This window comes from Haliotis rubra, unplaced genomic scaffold (genome assembly GCF_003918875.1).
Source record: "Haliotis rubra isolate DU_JTF1 unplaced genomic scaffold, ASM391887v1 Scf598, whole genome shotgun sequence".
Taxonomy (NCBI): Eukaryota; Metazoa; Mollusca; class Gastropoda; order Lepetellida; family Haliotidae; genus Haliotis; species Haliotis rubra.
The window spans coordinates 534,090-560,759 of NW_025767299.1; the positions used below are offsets into that span (position 1 = coordinate 534,090).

The 26,670-nt window shown below is 45.3% G+C and overlaps 1 protein-coding gene across 1 annotated transcript in view; it reads right to left on the minus strand.

Annotated features, from left to right (window-relative positions):
* The window catches only part of LOC124255208 (vacuolar protein sorting-associated protein 13D-like), a 43,110-nt gene that overhangs the window by 6,214 nt on the left and 10,226 nt on the right, over window positions 1–26,670 (minus strand). Inside the window, 21 exon segments of the mRNA XM_046689045.1 lie at window positions 3,135–3,302; window positions 3,961–4,214; window positions 4,473–4,613; window positions 4,615–4,677; window positions 6,934–7,101; window positions 7,399–7,472; window positions 7,696–7,877; window positions 8,552–8,685; window positions 9,056–9,202; window positions 9,357–9,617; window positions 9,888–10,066; window positions 10,258–10,330; window positions 12,368–12,595; window positions 12,741–12,813; window positions 13,104–13,260; window positions 13,428–13,500; window positions 13,630–13,753; window positions 13,926–14,095; window positions 14,319–14,463; window positions 18,594–18,674; window positions 25,956–26,009. Coding sequence (XP_046545001.1) covers window positions 3,233–3,302; window positions 3,961–4,214; window positions 4,473–4,613; window positions 4,615–4,677; window positions 6,934–7,101; window positions 7,399–7,472; window positions 7,696–7,877; window positions 8,552–8,685; window positions 9,056–9,202; window positions 9,357–9,617; window positions 9,888–10,066; window positions 10,258–10,330; window positions 12,368–12,595; window positions 12,741–12,813; window positions 13,104–13,260; window positions 13,428–13,500; window positions 13,630–13,753; window positions 13,926–14,095; window positions 14,319–14,463; window positions 18,594–18,674; window positions 25,956–26,009 — 2,851 coding nt within the window. The 3' untranslated portion in view covers window positions 3,135–3,232.

Consider the following 26,670-nt stretch of genomic DNA (forward strand, 5'->3'; position numbering starts at 1 on the left):
GGCCCAGTAGATGGAGCCAAGTCCGTGCTGGTGCCTGGGGCTGGGAGAGAACGAAGATACCATCTCGAACTCTGGTGATCGGTCGGAGGCGACAAGGAAAGCGAGATCCTTGTTCGTTTGGAATCGCTCCAAGAAAAACCAAGTCCTGGGTGGGTACCAGGTCGGATTTCTTGAGGTTGATGATCCACCCAGTCGAGTTAGAATGTCTATCACTGTGTGAGTAGCATCTAGACTTCGCAGGCTGTGTTAGTGCTCCGAGCAACCAGTCGTCGAGGTAAGGGTGACAAGCGCCTTCCTTGGCGAGCGGCGGCGGGGGTAGCGGGACTAACATGAGCTTGGTGAACACCCTTGGGGCAGTCGATATGCCGAAGGGGAGCACCCTGAATTGGTAACACATCCCGTCGTAAGAGAACCGAAGGTACTGCTTGAGCGATGGATGTATGGGCACATGCAGATCACGCATCCTTTAGGTCGATTGGCGTGAGCCAATCGCCCGGGCTGAACAGATGAGATCACCCGGCGCAGTGTCTCCATCTTGAAGGATGGTACTTGAGCATGCGATTCAACCCCTTGAGGTTGAGAATCGGACGGAACCCGCCCGTCTTTCTTCGGGACCCGAGGAAATACGTGGAGTAAAATCCCGCCTGTTCCTCTCCGGTGGAATGCGCTCGATTCGCGGACTTGTCCAGCAGAGCCTGAACCGTCGCGCAATATGTCGCCCTTGCCTGACACATGGCACGGAGTCGGCGTATGCGGTGAAGTCGAGGCGGACCTCGCTTCCACAGTGGTAAATGGCGATGCTGACAGTGGCCAGCACCCCAAGCATTGTTGGTAGCCTTCTCCCATTCCGGCAGGAATAGAGAAGGCGACCTCCCACTGGGATATGGGGTAGGAAGCGGCGTCGTTGTCGAGCAGCGGAGCTGACTGGGTGTGACACCACGGCTTGGCGGCAGCCTGATGGGTTAGCGGGAGGTCGGGCAGACCTCCAGCGCCAAAAGGCTGGGAGCTAGTCGAGGACTGCTCCTTGCCCCTACCCTTGGCGGACCTGCTCTCTCGCCTACCCCTACCAAGCGGCCGAAGCCAGCCGGCAGACCCTTGGCGGACCTGCTCCTCCGCCTACCCCTACCAAGCGGCGAAGACAGCGGCAGACTTCGGTGTAGGCTGCACCGGGCGGAGGAAGGTGGAGCGGGAGGCTTGGGCGAGACACCGCTGGGTGCTCCAACAAGGCCTTAGAATCCTTGAAGGAGGTCGCTGCAGCTGCAGCCTCCCATTATGACCTGCTGGGCCCCTGGAAAGAGGGTCGCTCCCAGGACGGAAAGGGAGGGCCAGCAAGGTCTGCTGCGCCGCTGCCAGTACCGAGACGTCGACAGCCACAGCCTGCGCGATCCCCATGACTGCGCACATCACCGTCGACGCAGCAGACCGCAAAGAGTCGCTAGCGCAGGGGTGTGCCTGCACTTCCGAGCTGACGGGAGCAACCAACGACATGCGGCGGAAACGCCGCCAGCATGCCCTCGCCTCCAGGGCCGAAGTTCCTCTGAATCGAGTCGAGGAGAGGAGAGGCCCTATGCGGACCACCACCCTGACCTGCTGCGGGCGTTCGGTAGACCTCCCTCGTAGGTCCGGTATGCGCCGAAAATACGCTGCCAGAGGCAACGGGTCTACAGGCGCCTCAAGGCTGAGGGATCGAGCCGAGCCCGGCGATCCACCCCTGACTCTCCGCCCCCCGTCCGGAGTGAGCGAGGAACTCCTGGCGGAGACCTCAACAGACTCACGAGCGAGGGACTTCACAGAGTCCATATGCTGCTGAAACAATTTGTCCATTAGTGTCATATCAAAACCACCAGTACTAGCGGAGAGGGGTTTGGCTTGGGATTTTTTCCCTTACGCTTTGGACTTAGGCGGGGACCTGGCGTCAGTTCCCCACCCCGCCTCGCATTTCTTTGTAGATAGTGTGTCCGCCGCCCTCCGCTTTTGGGCCCGGTGGAAAACCCAAGACATATGGTACATGTGTCAGCGTCATGGCCAGTCTTCTCTAGACAGGCGACGCACATGTCATGCCTTGTCGGCCCGTGGAATACTCTGTCCACAGACCGAACAGGATGAAAAGGCCTGAAAGCAAACACGCAAGCATGTAGCTAGAATTAAAGATGATATCACAAAACACTAGTATTTGCTAGATGATGAAAATCATGTACATGCTCCAGGTTCAAAAAGACTGATATTGATGCAAAGAAGAGAATATATTTATGCTTCAATCATGCTTTACATCATCCCCTAAACATTGTCAATAATACCATATCTGCTTCACTGGTCTAATCTAATTAATCTTTCAGCAAACTTAGTCCAATCAGGTATCTCAGATACACTATTTAATGTTGGTGGACACTGCCTAATTCTGTTAAATTGCTCCATAATGTTCGGAAATCAATCTCAGAAAGATAAAATTGCTGAAATTGCACATATAAAGTACAAAGTCTAGTATTTCAAGACAAATCTGTGTGACTTAATCTGATAATTACTGCAGGAAAGTGTCTCTTAACAAAAAAGAACAAGAAGACAAAGTCATCAATATCCCCCACAATGGCAAAATACTCTTCATGATTATGTCTACGAGTTATGATTATGTCAAATATTTAGGTGTGTATATAGAAAAGTGGAAGGAGAGTATTGAAAGGCACTATCACTAATTTCAGTCTAAGTCAAACTTGTTGCCATGGAAATGCCAAAAATATTTTATTCAGAAATCCAAAACTACCAAAAGGCACTAGTACACCACCAGATCTATGTATGTGCCAAGTTTGGTGAAGAAACATTGAACGGTTTTAGAGTTCTGCTCTGGAAAAGAACACTACCACAAATTTCAGTCTAAGTCAAACTTGTTGCCATGGAAACGCCAAAAAATATTTTATTCTGATTTCCAAAACTACCAAAAGGCACCAGCACACCACCAGATCCATGTATGTGCTAAGTTTGGTGAAGAAATATTGAACGGTTTTAGAGTTCTGCTCGGAAAAGACAAATGAGCACGGATGGACGGACGGACGCACACACACACAGACGGACAGAGTCAATTTTAATACCCCTGCAAAATGCGCTGCGGGGGATAAAAATGTGTCCCCCAAACTACTCACGATCTTCCTGCACATTACAGCGAATGAGGTCCTTGTGTAGGATGTCAAGGACAACATCCTCCTCCTGCCCGGATGGTTTGCGCAGGAAGTACACCTGTCTAGAGGTGATGAGGACATGGAGGGAGTCCTTGGGTGCCGTCCCCCCGCATCTGCTCCAGGGCTATAGGACTGAGGACAAACAGATACACCTGTCTCTTCACACTGTACACATACTCAGCATTAACACAGTACAACATAAAGGTGAGTCGAAATGGGATTTGACACTGCATTCAAGATGGTGCATTGTATGACCTAGCCAAATTGAATTATTGACCTACCACTCTCTGGGTAGACACATAAGACCACTGAGGTGGTCACAGCAACATGTAGAGACTCTTGTTGAAGTTCTCAGAGTGACTACACTAAGTCTATGTATAAGCACAGGAGGTACGATGCATAGATCGCTTTGGGAAACAGCCCTTCAACGTATTATATTCCTCTGCCAGACAGGATTCAAGGCATTTTGGCTGATTCTCTTGTATCTTGACTGTGGAAACAGTATCCAACATGTTTGAAATAGTGTTGTATTTATTGTATTTATTGTATTTTTGTTTACTCAACTGTTTTGTCTGCCTATCTTGCCTCGTGTGTATTGATACTGACTCTAACAAGCAAGGATAAGGGTGAACCAACAATAATAGGATCCAGCATCCCCAAGGGAAGTAACCCTGCACAGCAAATTGATGTACCTCAGATGAACAAACATTCATGTTACATGTGAAATATTTCCATACACAATTACAAATGCAAGTTTGTGTACAGCACCATGTATGGATACCATACTTACAATTCTGAGAAGTCATTATCATTGAGCAAGTAGAGGAGCCGCAGGGCCTCTGCCTGTTGGCTGGAGAATGGAGGGAGAAGTCCCCCAGGACCCTGGCAGCTGCGGGGGGGGCGTACCCTGGGAGGCAGTTGCCGGGACGAGCTCCGACTAGTGTCGCGGACAGCATTGGCAACACCAGAAGTCAGGTCCAAGACCCCGGCAACTGGCTTGGTGACTGTGCCGATCACACCCTTCCCGACACCCTTGAAGAAACCCTGCAAAACCAAGCCACACTATAGTGAGCTTCAACACAAAGTCATGCAGCTTAAACTTTCATTTCAAAATCTTTTCCACCTATCCTCCAAGGTCATGCTTATTCATTTCAGATAACTTACAAAAACTCAACACTAAAGTATTTTTCTGTCGATTCAACAGTTTCTGGCCAGGACGTACAACACTATCACACATCCTCTAAACACTAGCCAAAACTATACACAAGCTCGATAACATATTCTTCTTCTAACAGTTGTTACCTCAACGCCCTCAGCTTTGGCGCCAGTTATTGGCTGAGTGAAGACGCTGGTGATCCCACCAAAGATTCCATAGCCGAGACCCTTCATGCCAGCAATCAGGTGGTCCCCTGAAGAGCTGGTCTGTTGGCGGATGAGGTTCCGCAGTCTCCTTGTGGTTCTCATCCATTGAAGCTGTGGTCAGGCCGTCCGACAGAGACCCCGCCACCTAGACACACAACACAAGCATATAGTCACACATGGACAGCCCATTCTTGTATTTCTGCGATTCTTAGACCACTGACACCAGTGTCTGTTTGGAAACTCCATAACATGATATATCTGACAAGCTAATCCATTGGGGTAATATATAACTTGATATCCATACCCAAAAGGAAATATATTTGACACCAATGTCTGTACGGGTAAGATGCAATCTGACATATCGGACACCCACCCATGTCTGTACAGCTAAGATACAATCTGATATATCGGACACCCACCCATGTCTGTACAGCTAAGATACAATCTGATATATCGGACACCCACCCATGTCTGTACAGCTAAGATACAATCTGATATATCGGACACCCACCCATGTCTGTACAGCTAAGATACAATCTGATATATCGGACACCCATCCATGTCTGTATAGCTAAGATACAATCTGATATATCGGACACCCATGTCTGTACGGCTAAGATACAATCTGATATATCGGACACCCACCCATGTCTGTACAGCTAAGATACAATCTGATATATCGGACACCCATGTCTGTACGGCTAAGATACAATCTGATATATCCAACACCCACCCATGTCTGTACAGCTAAGATACAATCTGATATATCCGACACCCACCCATGTCTGTACGGCTAAGATATAATCTGATATATCGGACACCCACCCATGTCTGTACAGCTAAGATACAATCTGATATATCGGACACACCATGTCTGTATGGCTAAGATACAATCTGATATATCCAACACCCACCCATGTCTGTATGGCTAAGATACAATCTGATATATCCAACACCCACCCATGTCTGTACAGCTAAGATACAATCTGATATATCGGACACCCACCCATGTCTGTACAGCTAAGATACAATCTGATATATCGGACACCCATGTCTGTACGGCTAAGATATAATCTGATATATCGGACACCCACCCATGTCTGTACAGCTAAGATACAATCTGATATATCGGACACCCACCCATGTCTGTATGGCTAAGATACAATCTGATATATCGGACACCCACCCATGTCTGTACAGCTAAGATACAATCTGATATATCGGACACCCACCCATGTCTGTATGGCTAAGATATAATCTGATATATCCGACACCCATGTCTGTACAGCTAAGATACAATCTGATATATCGGACACCCACCCATGTCTGTATGGCTAAGATACAATCTGATATATCGGACACCCACCCATGTCTGTGCAGCTAAGATACAATCTGATATATCGGACACCCACCCATGTCTGTATGGCTAAGATACAATCTGATATATCGGACACCCACCCATGTCTGTATGGCTAAGATACAATCTGATATATCGGACACCCACCCATGTCTGTATGGCTAAGATACAATCTGATATATCAGACACCCACCCATGTCTGTATGGCTAAGATACAATCTGATATATCCGACACCCACCCATGTCTGTATGGCTAAGATACAATCTGATATATCGGACACCCACCCATGTCTGTACAGCTAAGATACAATCTGATATATCGGACACCCACCCATGTCTGTATGGCTAAGATATGTGATATATCCGACACCCATGTCTGTATGGCTAAGATACAATCTGATATATCCGACACCCACCCATGTCTGTATGGCTAAGATACAATCTGATATATCGGACACACACCCATGTCTGTATGGCTAAGATACAATCTGATATATCCAACACCCACAATCTGTACAGCTAAGATATATCTGATATATCGACACCCACCCATGTCTGTATGGCTAAGATACAATCTGATATATCAGACACCCACCCATGTCTGTATGGCTAAGATACAATCTGATATATCCGACACCCACCCATGTCTGTACAGCTAAGATACAATCTGATATATCCGACACCCACCCATGTCTGTATGGCTAAGATACAATCTGATATATCCGGACACCCCATGTCTGTATGGCTAAGATATCCAACACCCACCCATGTCTGTACAGCTAAGATACAATCTGATATATCAGACACCCACCCATGTCTGTACAGCTAAGATACAATCTGATATATCCGACACCCACCCATGTCTGTATGGCTAAGATACAATCTGATATATCCGACACCCACCCATGTCTGTATGGCTAAGATATGTCCCTATTGAAGTCATGTTGAAAGTGTGGTCTTCACCAAGGCTTGGAATTACAAAATTATGCCCTCAAGACATTTCAAAAGTTATTGTAGCTTGTAAGTTATTCTATATAGCTTTACCTTTGCAGCCGAGTTTGACACACCATGAGCCACATTCTTGAGGAGGCCCCCAACATTGCCATCTTTGATGAGCCCAGAGATGCCCTCTGTCACATCATTGAACAGCCCCAAGGGGTTGCCTAGGAAGTCAACAGATCCAAGGATCTTGGCAGCTTGGCTCTTCAACTCCTGGCAACATAAAAAAGTTTAGTTGGAAAAACGATAACAGATAACATTTGTCACAGGATATGTTTCTGTTCTGTCCTTTGTCGTGGCGGTCGCAGCCTAGTGGGTAAAGAGTTTGCTCATCAGGCCGAGGATCCGGGTTCAATTCCCAGTCCTTGGTACAATGTGTGAAGCCCATTTCTGGTGTCACCCCACCGTGATATTGCTGGAATATTGCTAGAAGCGGTGTGAAACCAAACTCATTCAGTCACTCTGTCCTTTGTCAATGATGCATTTACCATGTGTAGATGGAAACTTTACCTCTGTGTAGTGGTTCATGATCTCGCTGATGAGGAAGGAACTCGTCTCAAAAGGATGATTCCTCACATATGGATCTGAAACATGCCAAAGGATTGGGTGCCTATGTAGTGAGTCATATCAGCTCATGTTACATCATTCGGGAGACATCAGAAATCATGTCTGCCATGTCCCACCATAAAACTAACTGTCTTGGCTGATACGCCTCAAGTTTATTCCATGAAACTGTAGGTTATTGCCCAGTACACCTCGAGGTACTTCGACACAAACATCTTGAGGTCACACAATAAAACTACTTACACAAATCAACTTTGGCATCCTCAAATGCTACAAGTGTAGTAGACTGTGCATGTTTGATGGCCTTGAGGTTGGGAGGAAGTTTGCTGGTGGTCACCATGCTGAGGGTGATGCGGCTGACGCTCAGCTTCAAGGCACCAAAGTAGTACCGCTTTGCCTGGATAGAATTGGCAGCAGATAGCACTCTGAAACAAGAAGCACATTCCTCTGTCAGGCTCAACTATTACCATAGAGTAATGGGAGTTGTCATTATCGTAAGTTTATTTCAGGCTGTAATAATTTAATGTTAGTAAATTTTCACCCCAAATACCTCACCTCACATCATTTTACTGTCACTAAGTACCTCCAAAGACATTCAGTCTTTGACTGTTATACTAATTAATTGGTCAGTCTTTTCAAGTTGCTTGTTTTTGATCTAACAACACCCTGTAATATTTTAGCTAAGACTATCCAGTGATAATACCAGCAAAGATCCTTGACATTTGGGAAAGCTGGCAACCTAGTCTAACCTGGGCCTCCTTTCACAAATCACTAAGGTGACCGTAAGTCACAATGTTAAAGAATAGGAGTTACGGTTAACCTTAGTAAAGGTTGCTTCGTGATAGGAGCTTCCTGGCCCCGTTTCACGAGCTCTCGTAGCACTATGAGTATCGTAAGTCAATGTTACAGTATAGGAAGTACAAATGCTATGAGAAAAGTTACAAGATCTTAGGCTTACAGGAGCTTTGTGAAACGGGGCCCTGGGCTGTAACAAAAGAAATCATGCGTGAAACAGGAAAGTCATCCTGCTCTGCCTGCAACTTATTGTTATCCTATTCTTGCAAGTGTAGCTTCTGTTGCTAATGGACACGTCCTTCACCTGTGTGTGTCAAAACTGTCCTCCAGTGTCTGTATGTTGGCATCAGCTTTGTGGTAGCCAAAAAACTCTATTAGTTTCCATAGCAACATCTCCTCCAAGTGAACTGTCATCTTCTTGTTCGATACATATAGGTGCTGGAACATGGAACAAAATACATAAGCACAGGAACAGATCTATGTATTCACATGAGCAATGCTTACATAGTTAAACAGATACAAGACACTGAGTAGGCCATGTTAAAGTATGTTTTGATTGAGTATTTGGCTTTACACCAACTTGAACTGTTGGTTATGAAAGTGAGACTGATATAGAAGGAAAGCCTAAAGTGATGCAGGTCACGTTGACATAGAGACATCAAGATGCATGAGTACCAATGCTGACAACCAATGATCAAGGATTTGGACCCATGCACAGCTGCTCCTGCCACCAATAAGGGACACAACTCTGTGCAGTGTATTTCTAAAGTCAAGAACACTGTACCAACGCTGCCCTTCATTTGTGTACCTTGAAGATGTCGGCATTCCACTTGGTGCTCGGGACTTTGTGAGCTGTGATGTGGAGAGCTGGTGTGTTATCAGGGACGTCCTTACGAGACATCGGCGTCACATACATCATCACAGGACGCTGAGCACCCAGAAACTGATTGTCAATCTGCAAGGAAGTCAGCACTGAACCTCAAGGATATGTCTAAAGCAATCTCTCATTCTGGCTATGTATTCTTGTATTACATAACAGAAGAAGTTGATTTTTTTCGCACATAAGCAAATACTACAAGACTGACGATGCAGCCCAAGAAGTCATTTACCTGAACTTCTCCCACACTGAGGTCCAAGGTCATGAGGTCAACTTTAGAGGTCAGCTCCACAGTGATGTTTGAGAGGGATATATAGACAAGTTCCTCGGGTACAGAGTTGACAAGAGATACCCCAAGTCCTCCTTTAAGGTTGAAAATGACCTCCATGTTCTGGTTGGGAACAAGTTCTGCCTTGGGTGATCCCGGACTCTTTTTGTCTTTCTGTACATGGTCATAGACCTCCCACTCCCCAACCGTCCTCCTGCTTAGACTCTGGAGTCAAACAACAGTGAATCAGACACTGCTCATAAATATCTGGGTTATATAAGTCGAACACAATAGTTCATTGGTTAATAGTCAGCGCTGTTCTTCCCAGTCAGACAGTTACTACTATTAATTAAGCAAAAATGTCAATGTCATGTCTTCACACTGTCTTGATAAAAACATTTATCTTTCATTGGTTTTGTGTTGTTTTGTTGAAGAAGCCTGGGGCAAATCTAACTGTCTGTCGAAGAAGCTCAGACACCTAGATATACAACTTACCGCCTGCTGTCTGTCGGAGATCTGCAGCACACGGATAGGCCCCTCCATCTTCACTCTGATGACCAGCACTCCTGAGCCAGGGCGAAGCTTGCTGCGAGATATCTGCATGTGGGATGGGGTCGGGATCGGAGCCTCACTCTCCCCCTGTGACTGCCAGGGACCCAGCACAGCAATCGCACCTGCGGCAGTCAACAGTTGATACACATACTGAGGAGGCAGGATGAACTAATTGGTACACAGACGAGGATGCCTCTACTTTGATGACTTGTATTAAAGAAGAAAACCTACAATGTCTGCGATTTAACTAAACCCTTAGTGTTTTTTAATTCTTTGCATCTGTTATTCAATTCACATATGGCAGAGCATGTACCATCTTGCAGTCCCCGGACACCGTCTATTGACTGGACACAGAGAGTCCCAGCACTGCAGCAGAGTCGACCATCCTACAACACAAACACCACCATACAGCAGGGAACAGTGGAGGGATGGGGTGGAAGGTGAGGAAGAAAGAGATAAGTTCACAAATATTTGATGGAATTGCCTAACTGACCACATTGTTGGATTACAGTATCAGAAATCGGTGTACAAATCTGCGAACACTAGTCTATAGACTAATTACATCTATGCAGTTATCAGGTCCGTGGTATAGTCCGTTTGGCTCAAAAGCGGACCGATGAATTGCAATCTAACTCAAAACTAATAAACATAAAATACTCAATGAAATGCTGATCATAATCAAAACATCATACCCACTCTGTGAGGTTTTTGCAGAATTTATGTCCTAAAAATTAAAAAGTTGTTTAACAATCTATCATTAAAATATTGACACAGTTCACTATTTGTTACGAGGGAGGAGTGCAGAGAAAGGGACAGCCAGGTGTTCGAGAACGGATGGAGACGGCACAGCACAGGTTAATGAATAAATAACTTTGTCTGTGAACGTGCTTCTCGAACACCTGGCTGTCCCTTTCTCTGCACTCCTCCCTCGTAACAAACAGTGAACTGTGTCAATATTTTAATGATAGTTTGTTAAACAACTTTTTTAATTTTAGGACATAAATTCTGCAAAAACCTCACAGAGTGGGTATGATGTTTTGATTATGATCAGCATTTCATTGAGTATTTTATGTTTATTAGTTTTTGAGTTAGATTGCAATTCATCGGTCCGCTTTTGAGCCAAACGGACTGTAGGTAAAGTTCACTTAATGGACAGTAGAAAGAAGTATAGAACTGAGATGATGTCCTTGAGCAGCTGAATACCACCTCTGTATTGTTGTATACAGTCAGACCTCGTTAATACGAACACTTTGGTTTTTTAAAAAAAACGTTCGGATAGTGAAACGTTTGTACTGCTGAAACCACAGTATATGCACCGAGTTACTTCCCCTTGATATCTTTCCTTACTATCGAGACTCTGAGGTCATAGATGAAGCCTATGTTTATGAAGGAAATTATAAGCTTGTAAAATGTTATTGCTACTACATCCCATACACCATTTAAAAGATCTAATCCTACTGTTGATAAATATGAAGTTTATTTTTATAATATTATTCAAAAACTATGGCGATTTTTTTCCATTTGTGACATGTCATAACATGCCTGTGCCTTTCCCTTTTATTTTCATTTTTACGTCATCAGAAAATTATTATAAAAAGATTTCTTAAATAATATGTATGGTCGCCTATTTCCCGATATCTGTGGCTTTCCGCTCGGTAACTTGACATAACAACGGAAAATACCTCCGTTTTCGAAGCGTCGTATGAATAACATGGGAGGCGAATCGTTTGATGTCGGGTATCGTTCGAAAGCTCTGAACATCAACAACATCACTGAACCCTTGCCGAGAGTATTTTCACAGTTGTAAGAAGCGATATTATTGGATAAAAATTGGTTTCTAATGACACTTTTTCGCTACAGTCTGCTATAAGGGTCGTGATTGGTCAAAATCAGACACGTGACCTAAGGCAGCCAATCATATTACGGCAATGGTATCCTCGTAAACGAAAACTTTTAGATTTAGACGAAAGTTTTGGGTAAAATAATGCTATTTTGAACATATTAAGCAAGAAATCGGTACCTATACGTAAATTATGGATTTTATTCATTAGTTTATTCAATTTACATCGTTACTTTGCTCTTTGACAATGTTATTGTGGACCCGCTGCCGAAGCATGTGTCCGGATTAACGCAGCTGTTTACAACTTAATTAGTCCAATCCGTTCCGACTGACCAGCGTTCAGAGGTGGAAACTGAATCATCAGACTAATGAGGTGTCAATTATAAACAATATATAGGGAGATGATTTGGTGCCCGGTGAGTAGCGTTCGGAAGTCAGGGGATTCGGATTAACGAGGACCGGATTACCGCGGCCTGACTGTATGTCCTAATGGTGTCCCTAATATTACACACCCCTGACATGTCTTGGAACACCAGCATAAGGAAGTGCATGGAGAGAATCTGCTGACCCGGAGTAGACATACCTCTGTAAACCTCCACGTCTGTGTCGACTTCCTCCTCTCATCTGGCTTCTTCAACACCAGCGGTACACACCTTCCTGGCTGGGGGGCGATGTCCCTGATGTCCAACACCAGGCCGGGGTAGGGTGTCGTCGTCGACTTCTTCTGGGGGTCACGTGGTGGCATTGACCCCTCATGTTCAAGCATCCCTGAACTTGTCATGCGCCAAAGCTGATCTCTCTTCCCTTTCTCCTAAATCACGTTAGTGAAGGGTATGTGTGAGAGAGCGTAATATAAACGTTTTACACATGAGGCCATTTTCAGTAGAACAAGAGGTCTGAGAGTGACATTGTATGAATAGATACCAGTCTTGTACGAAGAGAATAAACACACTCACCTGTCTCTTGAAGACCAGATTGTTGTTATGCACACAGTCTATGACCAGGTGTGATTCTGGACCCTTCCAGTTCCTGTAATACAAGCATGATTTCCTCAGCAACAAATCTTGTGACACAATGAAGAAAAACTGTTGAGGAGGTAAGGATTCAAAGAATATTTTCAGCATTATTTTATCAGAATAGAAATGTCAGTTAAGTACCACCTGCATACTAAATTTAGTTTGTTTCAAAGAATCTCTTTTTTTCTGTTCTGAGAATCATGGAGTGATTTAGATCCAACAGACTACCGAAGTTGCTGGAATATGCGAGTTATGACAGTCGTGACTCCAAGATAGTTTCTGAAATCCACAAGTAAATCATACATGTCAAAGGTGTTTGTGACTGCCAGATAGAGGAAGTTCTCGTAGCACAGTTGATGTTCCTCCTCCAGCTTGTTCATGTTGTAGTCAGCAGACTGGCCACCCTGGATCTGCAGTGTCAGGAACGGCTCCAGTGTCGGCTCATCCCATGCATAGGACACTGTCAGACAGATGAAGGCATAGCTTACTCAAAACCAAGACAATAACTCGATCAACTTGTAAGATTAAAGTTAAACACTGACCTAAGAGCTTCCATGCCATGTGTTTCAACAGGAATAGTAAAAATATCAAAATATCAAAAGGTGGTCATAAAAGACTGCTGCTTACTGCTGGAATGTGGCTTCAGGAGCGTGCGGAACTTGGCTTGGCTTGTTTTCGCTTGGTTGAAATACACTGGGACCTATGAAAAAACAAACAGTTTCAGTAACAAGGAGGCACAGACCAAGTCATCAACATTGACTACATGATCCAGTAAGAAGCAATACTGAGGACCTTTTGTGATCCCTGCTTCTGAAGCTGTTGTACCTACCTCTGACAGGTTGTCTATTCGGAATGGTGGCGGCTGGATGTCAGCATCAGCAAACATGATGAAGAATGTCGGTCCCTGGAGTACAACCTCCACCTTCAGCAGCAGGCAATCTCCTTGGCCATCTCTACAACCCAGAGGGATATTTATAGGAGTGAGTGAGTGAGTGAGTGAGTGAGTGAGTGAGTGAGTGAGTGAGTGAGTGAGTGAGTGAGTGAATGAATGAATGAATGAATGAATGAATGAATGAATGAATGAATGAATGAATGAATGAGAGTGAATAAATATAAGAAACACACCTCATGTTGATGTGGAATGAGTTGACCTTGTCGATCCTGAAGCCCCCTGACCAGTTGCAGCCCACTGCATCCAGCATCAGGACACACAACAGCTGGTCCAAATCCTGGCGTGGCCAGTGGAAGGGCAGCTTGCAGTTTGGCAGTGCGGTCAAGTACTCCTCTGAGCTCAACTGAATAATATAATTATAATAATGACAATGAACACAGTGACCCCTCGTTCTCACTTCTCACCTGACATATTACTGGGTATTGAAAAAGACCCTGTGAGGGTATAGTGCTAAACATGACTCCACAGTGTATAATCATTGCCATTAACCTTATCTGATGCACGGACAGAAGCCCTGCTTTTACCATCTGTCTACTCCACCATCAGCAGCAAAAGGTACGTCCTACCTGTTTCTCTGTGTAGTGTTTCTGGGCGATGGACAGTGTTCTCTGTGACTGGTTGTCAATGACATATCTAGGAGCAAATGTTACAATGTTGGTGTCCCTGTAGTTCCCCCGGCCTGGGCTCACTTCTATACCGATGTTGTACACCCTGAAACAATGTGCATGATGGGCAATGAGGTACACAGGGCTTACCTTGGGTGAACATTCAAAATACTTGCAAGAAATGACACAGGAAATTCGTTCTACAAGGATGTCCCCTTTTAATGAAATGTGTGTATTTGAGTCTTAGGTTCCCAGCTTTACCTGGTTGATATTGAGGCCTTCAGATATACATGTCTAAGACTTACACAATATTGAATACTGACCAACCCAGACATACTCACCTCTGGATTCAAACTATACATCACAGCATCATCAATAAAGGCTTGATCACAACTAAATGCTTTGAATCATACATGTGCTGTATATAATATACTGCCACAGCAGGTACATACCAGTTTAGGAACAATCAAATACAGGTGATACAAAACCCTGACTCCTTAGTTAAGAATCAATACAATGACAAACATATTGTGACATTTAACATAGCTTCTCTCTAAATGATAATTGACGTGTTCCCGTGATGCCCTCTGGCATCAAGTCCAGGTGTCAGTCACAGATAGGGTAACTCAACAGTCTTAATGTTGTATGGTTGTATCAAGAAAATACTTTCACATTCATATACATGAGCACTAGAAGCAACTTGCAGATCACCTAGAAACGTTTAGTTCTAAAAATAAGTATTTCATGCCAGAACTTCCATGCTTTTGACAAAAGTTGTAAATAAGGATTGGTTATTTATCATTCAAATCATTCACATAACATAAGAACAACAAAGTACAACAAAATTAGGAGATGCACTAATAGACAAAAAGAAAATGAAAAAATCTGGTAAAAATATAAAAAAAATGTATGACAAAACCAAAAATATCTTCTGTCATCAAACAGAATAAGATCAAAGTGTGAGACTTAAAGTGCAAAATCTGACTTGTAATTTTTCTAAGTTTCTATGAAATATACATCATCAAAATACTTATTCTCTCATTACAATATACTTATTCTCTCATTTCTCTCATTACAATATACTTATTCTCTCATTACAATATACTTATTCTCTCATTACAATATACTTATTCTCTCATTACAATATACTTATTCTCCACATTCTTATTCTCTCATTACAATATACTTATTCTCTCATTACAATATACTTATTCAATATACTTATTCTCTCATTACAATATACTTATTCTCTCATTACAATATACAATATACTTATTCTCTCATTACAATATACTTATTCTCTCATTACAATATACTTATTCTCCACATACTTATTCTCTCATTACAATATACTTATTCTCTCATTACAATATACTTATTCTCCACATTACAATATACTTATTCTCTCATTACAATATACTTATTCTCCACATTACAATATACTTCTTCTCTCATTACAATATACTTATTCTCTCATTACAATATACTTATTCTCTCATTACAATATACTTATTCTCCACATACTTATTCTCTCATTACAATATACTTATTCTCTCATTACAATATACTTATTCTCTCATTACAATATCTCATTACAATATACTTATTCTCCACATTACAATATACTTATTCTCTCATTACAATATACTTATTCTCCTTATTCTCCACATTACAATATACTTATTCTCCTCATTACAATATACTTATTTCTCAACATACTTATTCTCTCATTACAATATACTTATTCTCATTACACATACTTATTCTCTCATTACATTACAATATACTTATTCTCACATTACAATATACTTATTCTCTCATTACAATATACTTATTCTCTCATTACAATATACTTATTCTCCACATTACAATATACTTATTCTCCACATACTTATTCTCTCATTACAATATACTTATTCTCTCATTACAATATACTTATTCTCTCATTACAATATACTTATTCTCTCATTACAATATACTTATTCTCCACATTACAATATACTTATTCTCCACATTACAATATACTTATTCTCCACATACTTATTCTCTCATTACAATATACTTATTCTCCACATTACAATATACTTATTCTCTCATTACAATATCTCATTACAATATACTTATTCTCCACATTACAATATACTTATTCTCTCATTACAATATACTTATTCTCTCATTACAATATACTTATTCTCCACATTACAATATACTTATTCTCCACATTACAATATACTTATTTCTCATACTTATTCTCTCATTACAATATACTTATTCTCTCATTACAATATACTTATTCTCTCATTACATCTCATTACAATATACTTATTCTCCACATTACAATATACTTATTCTCTCATTACAATATACTTATTCTCTCATTACAATATACTTATTCTCCACATTACAATATACTTATTCTCCACATTACAATATACTTATTCTCCACATACTAATTCTCTCATTACAATATACTTATTCTCTCATTACAATATACTTATTCTCTCATTACAATATCTCATTACAATATACTTATTCTCCACATTACAATATACTTATTCTCTCATTACAATATACTTCTTCTCTCATTACAATATACTTATTCTCTCATTACAATATACTTATTCTCCACATTACAATATGTTCCACAAAGAAGTCTTGTGTTACAACTGCAGGTCAATGTTTAAGTGTCGGAAGTCACGATCATGCTACATTTCTTCATGGAATAATGCAGTCATCTAGTAACTTTAAATATAAATGAACACAACTCAGGATACAACATGCTGTTATTACTTCTGTCAGTGCATGTAGCCCCCTTACTCATTTAAACATCTCGCACAACTTTATGCATACTGCATCTTGGTGTTTCTTCAGATCCACTCCCCTAAGTTAAACAACCAATGAATACTATTAAGTAGAATGTATAAACTGAATGTATAGACTGAATATTTGACATAAAGACATATGACATGCATTCAGAATACATGAGTGTCAGACTATGAGAGGTGTTGGGCTACATACACTGAGAGTGTACAAGTGTTGTACCTGGTGGTATGGGAGATGGTGTGAGGTAGACAGATGGGGTCACTGTCAGCATTGGGGGGGAGGAGAAGGAGAGAAACATAGATCAGTACATACAGTCATAGGTGAGGTCAACTCAATTACATGTTTTACAGACACACTTTTGACCCCCACCCTTAAAATGCATGCACGCATGCACGCATGCACACACACACCGGTAGGGTACATGCACCACAGCTACTCCAGCACGTACAGGTGGCACAGACTACCTCGCTACACCTCAGTCACACATTAACCAGTCAGCTGGGTTCACTACTGCTGTGAGCAGTGACTACATTATGTTACTGCTTGTAATGCGGGAGGAACTGCTAGAGGGTATGCAAGTCTAACACGTTGACGCATCAAGGGTGTTAACAAACCATTCATCAGAATATCAGTGAATCTGGGAGCGGAACACGAGATTCTGATACCTAAATACACAAAGTCATTGAGGAATTCTGATCTTACAGATAAACAAGGTTGTAAATTCACAAGGAATTATTAGTACTGTCTACTAACAAAAGACATCAAATTAATATCCCTGGGCAACAAAGTGAACTACCAAAAATAATTATTATTTAGGTCAATTATCAAATCCTTTACCAAAACAAACAAGAATGTAAAGAAAGAAAATAAGAAAGGATACTAAAAGAATTAAAGAAGAAGGCACCACAACAAACAGTACAAAAGACATGGAAGAACCTGACAACTGTCACCATTCACAAGTTACAGTGTTTAACATATGTAATATCTTTACTTCCTAACTGCATACCAGCAGCAAAACCTTCACTTCTGATAGGAGTCAGCCATTATGAAAACATATTTTCTTCTTTAGATATAAACTTAGATTTTGACTAAAATTGATAAGGAAGAAAATGATTAAAAAGAATATTTGATCACATATCTAAAGTCATTTAATATCATATTAAAGGTATACATATTATTGTTTTACTAAAATAACATTTTTAAAGTCAATAGAAATATATATGCAAAAGTAAAGCTAGCCATTCCCAAGAGCACAGAGAAGTATTAATTCTATAGAAGGGGAGGTAATCCTTCATCCCGATGGATGCTTGCCAAGATGGCTGCAAGCAATGTTAGTGACACCACACTTACTGAATGCTGTTAGGAATGGCTAATAAGAAGCGCTGTCAGGCCTGGGTTTGCAGATCTACTAACCAGTCTGGTCTGTTGTTCTGTCGAGGTACTATGTGAAGCTGCCTCATGCCGATCCCTCGCTCCAGGGAGAAACGCTTACACCTTCAGAATGTCAGGAAGTCAGTATTATTCCAGCAGTATTACTACATGTAACATATGTTATACATGACCACTTTCTGAATGGCACTGTGTATTTCAACAACCTGTAAATGAACAAGTCAGCACCAGACAAGCCAGTGAGGTTTCAAGTGCTAGGTAAGAACGAACAGTGATCCAGGCAAGAGGCCTGATGATAATGATGAACCTGAGTCAGTGTCTGAGCACACAATCACAAAGTTAGCCCTTACTACAAGCATAACGGCTTGGAATCTGGATTCTTGAATTCTGACTAGGAATCTCCTCAGGGATTTTTCCAAACAGAAACTAAAAGTTTCTGTTTTACATCATCCTTTGCCAAATTGTCCTGAATGTAAAACTTAACCAAACCTGACGAGGTTTTCAATTCTTCGAAGAGAGTCGTCCTTGGGGTACATATTTTGCATTTTCCAAGCTGAAAATGTCCTGTGACAGTTGTATCAATGTTTTTTGAATAAAAAGATTGTACAATAAATAAACTTTTTTATTTATTATACGGCCCCCACCTACGGAGTTACCTCACAGCATGCTTTCCAACTGGGTAAGCACCTAGGCCCGTATCATCATTCCTTCTGCTGAATACATCAGTGAACAGAATTGCGGGGAGGCGGGAGGCCCTACACCAAGGACGACTCTCTTCGAAGAATTGAAAACCTCTTCAGGTTTGGTTAATTCTTCTTCATAGAGATCGTCCTTGGGGTACATATTATGCATAAACACAGACTCCCAAAGACCGGAGGCCAGGGAGGAGGGAATTCTGTCCAAGCACATACAAATAGCTATCGTTAATTGAAATAATGTAACAGACGCCATGACACTCACCTGTCGTATGTCCCAGTTTTCGCGTCCGCGAGAGGCATTATGGGAGGGGAACTGACAGGGAGGATTTGTGCTCAAAGACGACCTCCAAATGTTAGCATAGTAAATCGCACATGGTGCGAAATGTAAACAAAGCCCCACCCACCACGTGTCGATTAGTGAGCACCGTAGGGGGGAATGTCAAAACACTCACAATCGACCTAAATACTCCTAGAGAATCGAAATGTGGGTAGTTAGCTCCCAGTAGCGGATATGTCAATAAAACTCAGTATTGAACAGCAGCGTCAAACAAAACCAATGAACCAAGACTCACTCGGTCAGGGTGGCAGGACACTGTCCACTGGAGAGAACAGAAGGGACAAAGCTCGCACGATTACGGGAATGCGTATCGAGCTGATAACGCCGAAATAACGTGCTAGGCCGGCTCCAAATAGCGGCAGAGCAGATCTCTTCAATGGGGAGTGCCGATGCAAAAGCTTTTGATGCGGCTACTGCCCTGACCGAGTGAGCCTTCAACCCCTCAGGGGGAGGCTTGCCCTTAGCCTGATAAGCGGCACAAATACACGAAACTAGCCAGCGAGACAAAGTCTGCTTGCTTGCCGACACACCAGCCTTCCGCCACCGTAACAACAGAACAGCTGGGTACCCGTGCGGATTCCCTGCGTTTCGTTTGATATAGACTTTGAGGGTCTTACGGACATCCAGCGGGTGAGTGCTCGTTGCAGAGGTCCCCGATGTGGAAGGCTGGGTAAGAGTGGGAAGTTCGATAGGAGCTGTCACATGGAAAGCGTGATCGACCCTTCCGGTGATGCGTATCTGGGGGCGAATACTGACACGATCAGTGTGAAACACAGTCAGCGCCGGGTCGGACGACATAGCATGTAAATCGCCGACCCTACGCCCAGGCGTTACGCCACCTGAAAACAGCCTTCCAAGTTAACAACTGAATGGAAATAGCCGATAGGTGTGAGAAAGTTGGACCGGACAGCCAATCGAGCACAATTGACAAATCCCAAGGTGGGCTGGTTAAGCCTGACAGCAGGTCGAACCCATTCATGCGAGAGCGCTATGCGAGAGAGGTGCTGCCCAGAAGAGCACCATCGACGGGGGTGTGAAAAGTGGAAATAGCGGTGGAGTAGCCGCCAAATGGTCGGCGTCGCCAGGCCTTCTTCCAAGCGGGCTTGCAAAACTCCAATACTGGGACTAAATCCGCAGAAAAGGGATCTGCAATCCCCTATCTGAACACCAGCGCATAAGCGGGACCACCTATCCTCATACTGAGCGTTTGCCGAATCCCTACCGAAGCCAGAATTGTGTCTGCAACTGCTGCAGGAATTCTGCGTGCCTCGAGGCTAGACCTGACAGAGGCCAAGCCACCCACTGAATCCTTGGATTTGGGTGGGCTCTCCGTTCTGAAAGTGAGAATGTCCGGTCGTAAAGGTAATAGAACAGGAGGCTGAGCCAGAAACCTGAGAATTACCGGAAACCAGCTCTGTAGCGGCCAAAGCGGTGCCAGTAGCACAAGCAGCCGAGCTGGCTGGGTGGACAGCTGTGAAAGGACACGGGGAATGAGTGGTAACGGCGGGAAGCATGCCAGAGCCCTCTGCCCGTCCAATCCAGCAGGAAGGCGCGGCAGCCAGCGCCCCTGGGTCCGGTAGAGCAGAACAGCGGGTGTCTGATTCGTCCCGCCAGACGCAAACAGATCCACCTGGAGCGACCCGTACAACTGGGAGATAACTCTGAAAATCTGCCTGTCGAGCATCCCACTCGTCGCGGGGCCAGGATCGGCCCGAGAAGGCGTCTGCCCGACGTTCTCCAGCCCCGGAGATAAACAGGGAGTACCTGACAACGCGCACTGGTCGCACCAGAATAGAAAGTCCCGTCTCCTGGAGGCCTTCAGGGGACACCGTGCCGCCCTGCTTCAGGATGTACGACATGGCCGTCTGGTTGTCCAACTGAAGACGGACTACCTGGCCACGGACATGCTCTCGAAGCGCTCGAAAACCAACCGCACAGCTCTCAGTTCCAACACGTTGATGTGAAGGTGGGCTTCAGCTTCAGACCAGAGTCCGGACACCGACAGACTGCCCAGAACAACCCCCCAGCCCGTGAGGGACGCATCGGTCTGAACTGTGAGAGCTGGCGGCCGGGATTTCAAGGGGACCCCTGGTGAGATTCCCGACATTGGTCCACCACTGAAGGTGAGGTGTCAACCACCCGGGGACTGTGAGACTGCGCTCCAGGTCCTCGAGTGAGCCCACAGACTTCGCCAAAGCTTGCTGTATAGGCGCATCCTCAACCGCGCCCGCCACACTACAGAGATCGTCGCCGCCATATGGCCCAGTAGATGGAGCCAAGTCCGTGCTGGTGCCTGGGGCTGGGAGAGGAACGAAGATACCATCTCCCGTACTCTGGTGATCCGGTCGGGCGACAAGGAAACTAGATCCTTGTGTGTTTGGAATCTCGCCCCGAGAAAAACCAAGTCCTGGGTGGGTACCAGGTCGGATATCTTGAGGTTGATGATCCACCCCAGTCGAACTAGAATGTCTATCACTGTGTGAGTAGCATCTAGGCTCGCTGGCTGTGTTAGTGCTCCGAGCAACCAGTCGTCGAGGTAAGGGTAACAACGCCTTCCTTGCGAGCAAGCGAGGGTAGCCGGGACTAACATGAGCTTGGTGAACACCCTTGGGGCAGTGGATATGCCTAAGGGTAGCACCGTGAATTGGTAACACATCCCGTCGTAAGAGAACCGAAGGTACTGCTTGAACAATGGATGTATGGGCACATGCAGATACGCATCCTTGAGGTCGATTGACGTGAGCCAATCGCCGGGCTGAACAGAGGAGATCACCGAGCGCAGTGTCTCCATCTTGAAGGATGGTACTCTGAGCATGCGGTTCAACGCCTTGAGGTTGAGAATGGGACGGAACCCGCCGTCTTTCTTCGGGACGAGGAAGTACGTGGAGTAAAATCCTGCCTGTTCCTCTCCCGGTGGAATGCGCTCGATTGCGGACTTGTCCAGCAGAGCCTGAACTTCGTCGCGCAATATGTCCGCCCTTGCCTGACATGACGGCACCGGAGTGCGGCGTATGCCGGTGAAGTCGGGCGGACCTCGCTTCCACAGTGGTAAATGGCCTACACTGATGGTGGACAGCACCCAAGTGTTGTTTGTAGCCTTCTCCCACTCCGGCAGGAACAGAGAGAGGCGGCCTCCCACTGGGACGTTGGGTAAAAGCGCGTGCGTTGTCCCGAGTAGCGGAGCTGACTGGGCGTGACACACGGCTGGATCGACAGCCTGATGGGTTAACGGGAGTTCGGGGCAGACCTCCCGCGCCCGCGAAAAGGCTGGGAGCTAGTCGAAGAGGACTGCTCTTTGCCCTTACCCTTGGCGGACCTGTGCCTCCGCCTACCCCTGCCAAGTGGCCGAAGCCAGCCAGCGGACTCGGGTGTAGGCTGCACCCCGGCGGAGGAAGGTGGAACGGGAGCGCGGGGGCGAGAAGCCCGCGGTTGCTCCAACAAGGCCTTAGAATCCTTGTATGACCTGCTGTGCCCCGGGAAACAGCGTCGCTCCCAGACGGAAGGGGAGGGCCAGCAAGGTCTGCTGTGTCGCTGCCGAGTAACGAGACGTCGACAGCCACAGCTTGCGCATCCCCATGACTGCGCACATCACCGTCGACGCAGCTGACTGCAAAGAGTCGCGAGCGAGGTGGGCCTGCACTTCGGACAACTGACGGAGTAGCACGACATGCGGAGAAACGTTTCCAGCATGCCCCTCTGCCTCCAAGGCCGACCTCTGTATCGAGGAGAGGTAGGCCTCATGGACCACAACCCTGACCTGCTGCATAGCGTTCCGGAAAACCTCCTCGTAGGTACTGTACGCATGCCGCAGGGGGGCGCCCGCGAGGGCAAACGGTGGTGTCAACCGACCTTGCCGAGCAGCCGGAGCTGCTCCGGAGGAAGCCGAGCCTCCCCCCAAGGCGACCGAAGTGAACACGCACTCATCCACCATCGGAACCGCGAACAGGGAATCCTCCCCCAGCTGGTACCTCCGGACAAGCTCTGGCAAGTCGAAACGGAGGCGAGACCCAGACAGGAGGGGATCCACCACGTCCTGGACCAACGACGGAAGAACACGGAGCAGCGTCTGCGTAGGCTGCCTAGGGGGCAAACGCCTCGCCTGGCAGGCGGAACTCAGCCGAGTCCGAGCAGCTGGCAGGCACCGCGGCCTGGGGTAGGTACTTGGCAATGCGTTGCCGGACCTCCCGCAGAGCCGAAGAAAAACGGAAGGCACCCTCCTGCTCCTCGACCTCCCCAGTATCCATAGACTCGGCGCCCGAGCCCGAGTCTGAGGTTGGGTCTCCTCGCGAAGAGGACCGAAACCCCGACCCGGTGGGCGGCCTAGCACTAGGTACAGCAGAGAGGGAGGAGCAGACAGAGTGCCCCGCGTCAGTGCCTGCAATCATACACGGACCCCGGTCCCGAGACGCTGGAGGCAGACCAGGCAGAACTGGTGCCTCCGCTCTCATGGGGCGGGAGGGCGCAGGGATCGGAACCCCAGGAATACTCAACGGTCCCTGCGCCAACTCCGAGAGGGGGACTGGGAGCGAAGCCTCCCCCTCCGGGGCAGCCGAGGCGTCCAGACCCGAAGCCAGAGGCAACGGATCTACAGACGCCTCAAGGCCGAGGGATCGAGCCGGGCTCGGCGATCCCACCCCCAGACTCTCCGCCCCACGCTCAGAGTGGGCGAGGAACTCCTGCCGGAGTCCTCCAACCGTCTCATGAACGAGGGACCTCATCGAGTCTGCGTGCTGCTGAAACATCTGTGTGATTAAAGTCATATCAAAACCGCTACTAGTAGCGGGAGAAGGGGACTGGCTACGGGATTTTTTTCCCTTAGAGCGCGGCTTTTTAGCCTTAGACGGGGGGACCTGGGTAAGTTCCCCTCCCGCCTCACGCATTTCTCTGTAAAAGAGGAAATCGGCCGCCCTCCTCTTCTGGGCCCGGGGGGAAAAACCCATGCAAATTTCACAAGTTTCGGCAACATGGTCCGTCTTCTCCAGACAGACGATAGACTTATCGTGTCTGTCGGCCCGTGGGATACTCTGCCCACAGACCGTACAGGAGGAAAACGCCTGAAAGCAAACACGCAAGCATGTAGCTAACAGCGGACCAGCAGCTAACATACACGTAGAAAACATTGAAAAATACGTGAAGGCTACCACGGGAAGAAATAGTTGGTTCAATACGCAATATTACAACCACGTGGCACGCTAAACTTCCCGCCATGGCAGAGCAACATGTGCGTAAACCGCGGGAAAGTTAGCGTAAAATAATTAATACAAAGTCACAATTATGAAACAACCGACCGCGAAGCTTTACAGGTCCTTGCAAGGACATAAAATAAAGACCATACATACAGGTGGTGTCTCTATCTCTTTCAATTTCTTTAGGAGAAAACAGCGCTGCACGGCACATCGAACACGTCTTCACATGTGAGTGACAGCAGAAGGAATGATGATACGGACCTAGGTGCTTACCCAGTTGGTGCGCATGCGTAACGGGAGGTAACTCCACGAGGTGGGGGCCGTATAATAAATAAAAAAGTTTATTTATTGTACAATCTTTTTATTCAAAAAACATTGATACAACTGTCACAGGACATTTTCAGCGTGGAAAATGCATAATATGTACCCCAAGGACGATCTCTATGAAGAAGAATATTCAGCTGAAAAACACTGTATTAAAAAATCACATGAGTAACAGCGTATTGTTTCACACTGCACGTCGGAATGTTCTGGCAATATCACAGTAGGAACATGAGCAATGGCCATCACACATTGTACACATGGGATATCAAGCTAGGGTACACAAACCACTGCTTTAACATGATTTAAGGTGAGCCCACCTGCCCAGAAGACCATGGAGCTATCATGTGGTACAATAATCAACACCTGACAGTGTGAAGTGTACCCATAGTTAGAGTACCTGCAGCCTAACACCTGACAGTATGAAGTGTACCCATAGTTAGAGTACCTGCAGCCTAACACCTGACAGTATGAAGTGTCACCATAGTTGACCTGCAGCCTAACACCTGACAGTATGAAGTGTACCCATAGTTAGAGTACCTGCAGCCTAACACCTGACAGTATGAAGTGTACCCATAGTTAGAGTACCTGCAGCCTAACACCTGACAGTATGAAGTGTACCCATAGTTAGAGTACCTGCAGCCTAACACCTGACAGTATGAAGTGTACCCATAGTTAGAGTACCTGCAGCCTAACACCTGACAGTATGAAGTGTACCCATAGTTAGAGTACCTGCAGCCTAACACCTGACAGTACCCATAGAAGTGCAGTAACACCTGACAGTATGAAGTGTACCCATAGTTAGAGTACCTGCAGCCTAATACCTGACAGCTTTAGTTCTTACCACTGTGGGAAAGCATTCTCGCCATGGACAGATTTGCCAACTCTCATGGTGCACCTGAAATCATACAACACAATGGGAGTTCTAGTATATGAAATCATACAACTAGCAAACATAGAAAATCTTTGATATACCACATGTACACCAATATCTTGTCAGCCCATGCATTTCCATGGCAGTAAACAGCAATAGGACTAAGCAAGCTGGAAGTAATTTAGCCTTGTGTATTCATGTTATCATTATACATGCCTTATTTGATAGTGAGTTGGACCCAAGACTCAGCTATATGAGGGCATGTCAGTGTCATGTAGGTGGAAATCCTGGAGGGATGCAGCTTAACAACTGGCTTCTCCCACAAACATGGAGAAAGTGTACGCTAAATCACAGGGCTCTGGAAAGCTTAAGTAACTCTGCATAGCAAATTTCGTTGCCTAAAAGAAGAGGGCCAGCCATGGCCCCCTGTTACTCAAATAACAATCAGTAAAAGGATATAAGTACAAGCATTACAGGTACATTGTCGCAGGTCATAGCCCCGTTCCGCCAATCCATCTACAGTGATTCCATACCGTAACATAGATTTACCAGAGTTTTAGCACTAAAATTGCTTTGTGAGCGAGTGAGTGAGTTTGGTTTTACGCCGCTTTTAGCAATATTCCAGCAACATCATGGCGGGGAACACCAGAAATGGGCTTCACACATTGTACCCATGTGGGGAATC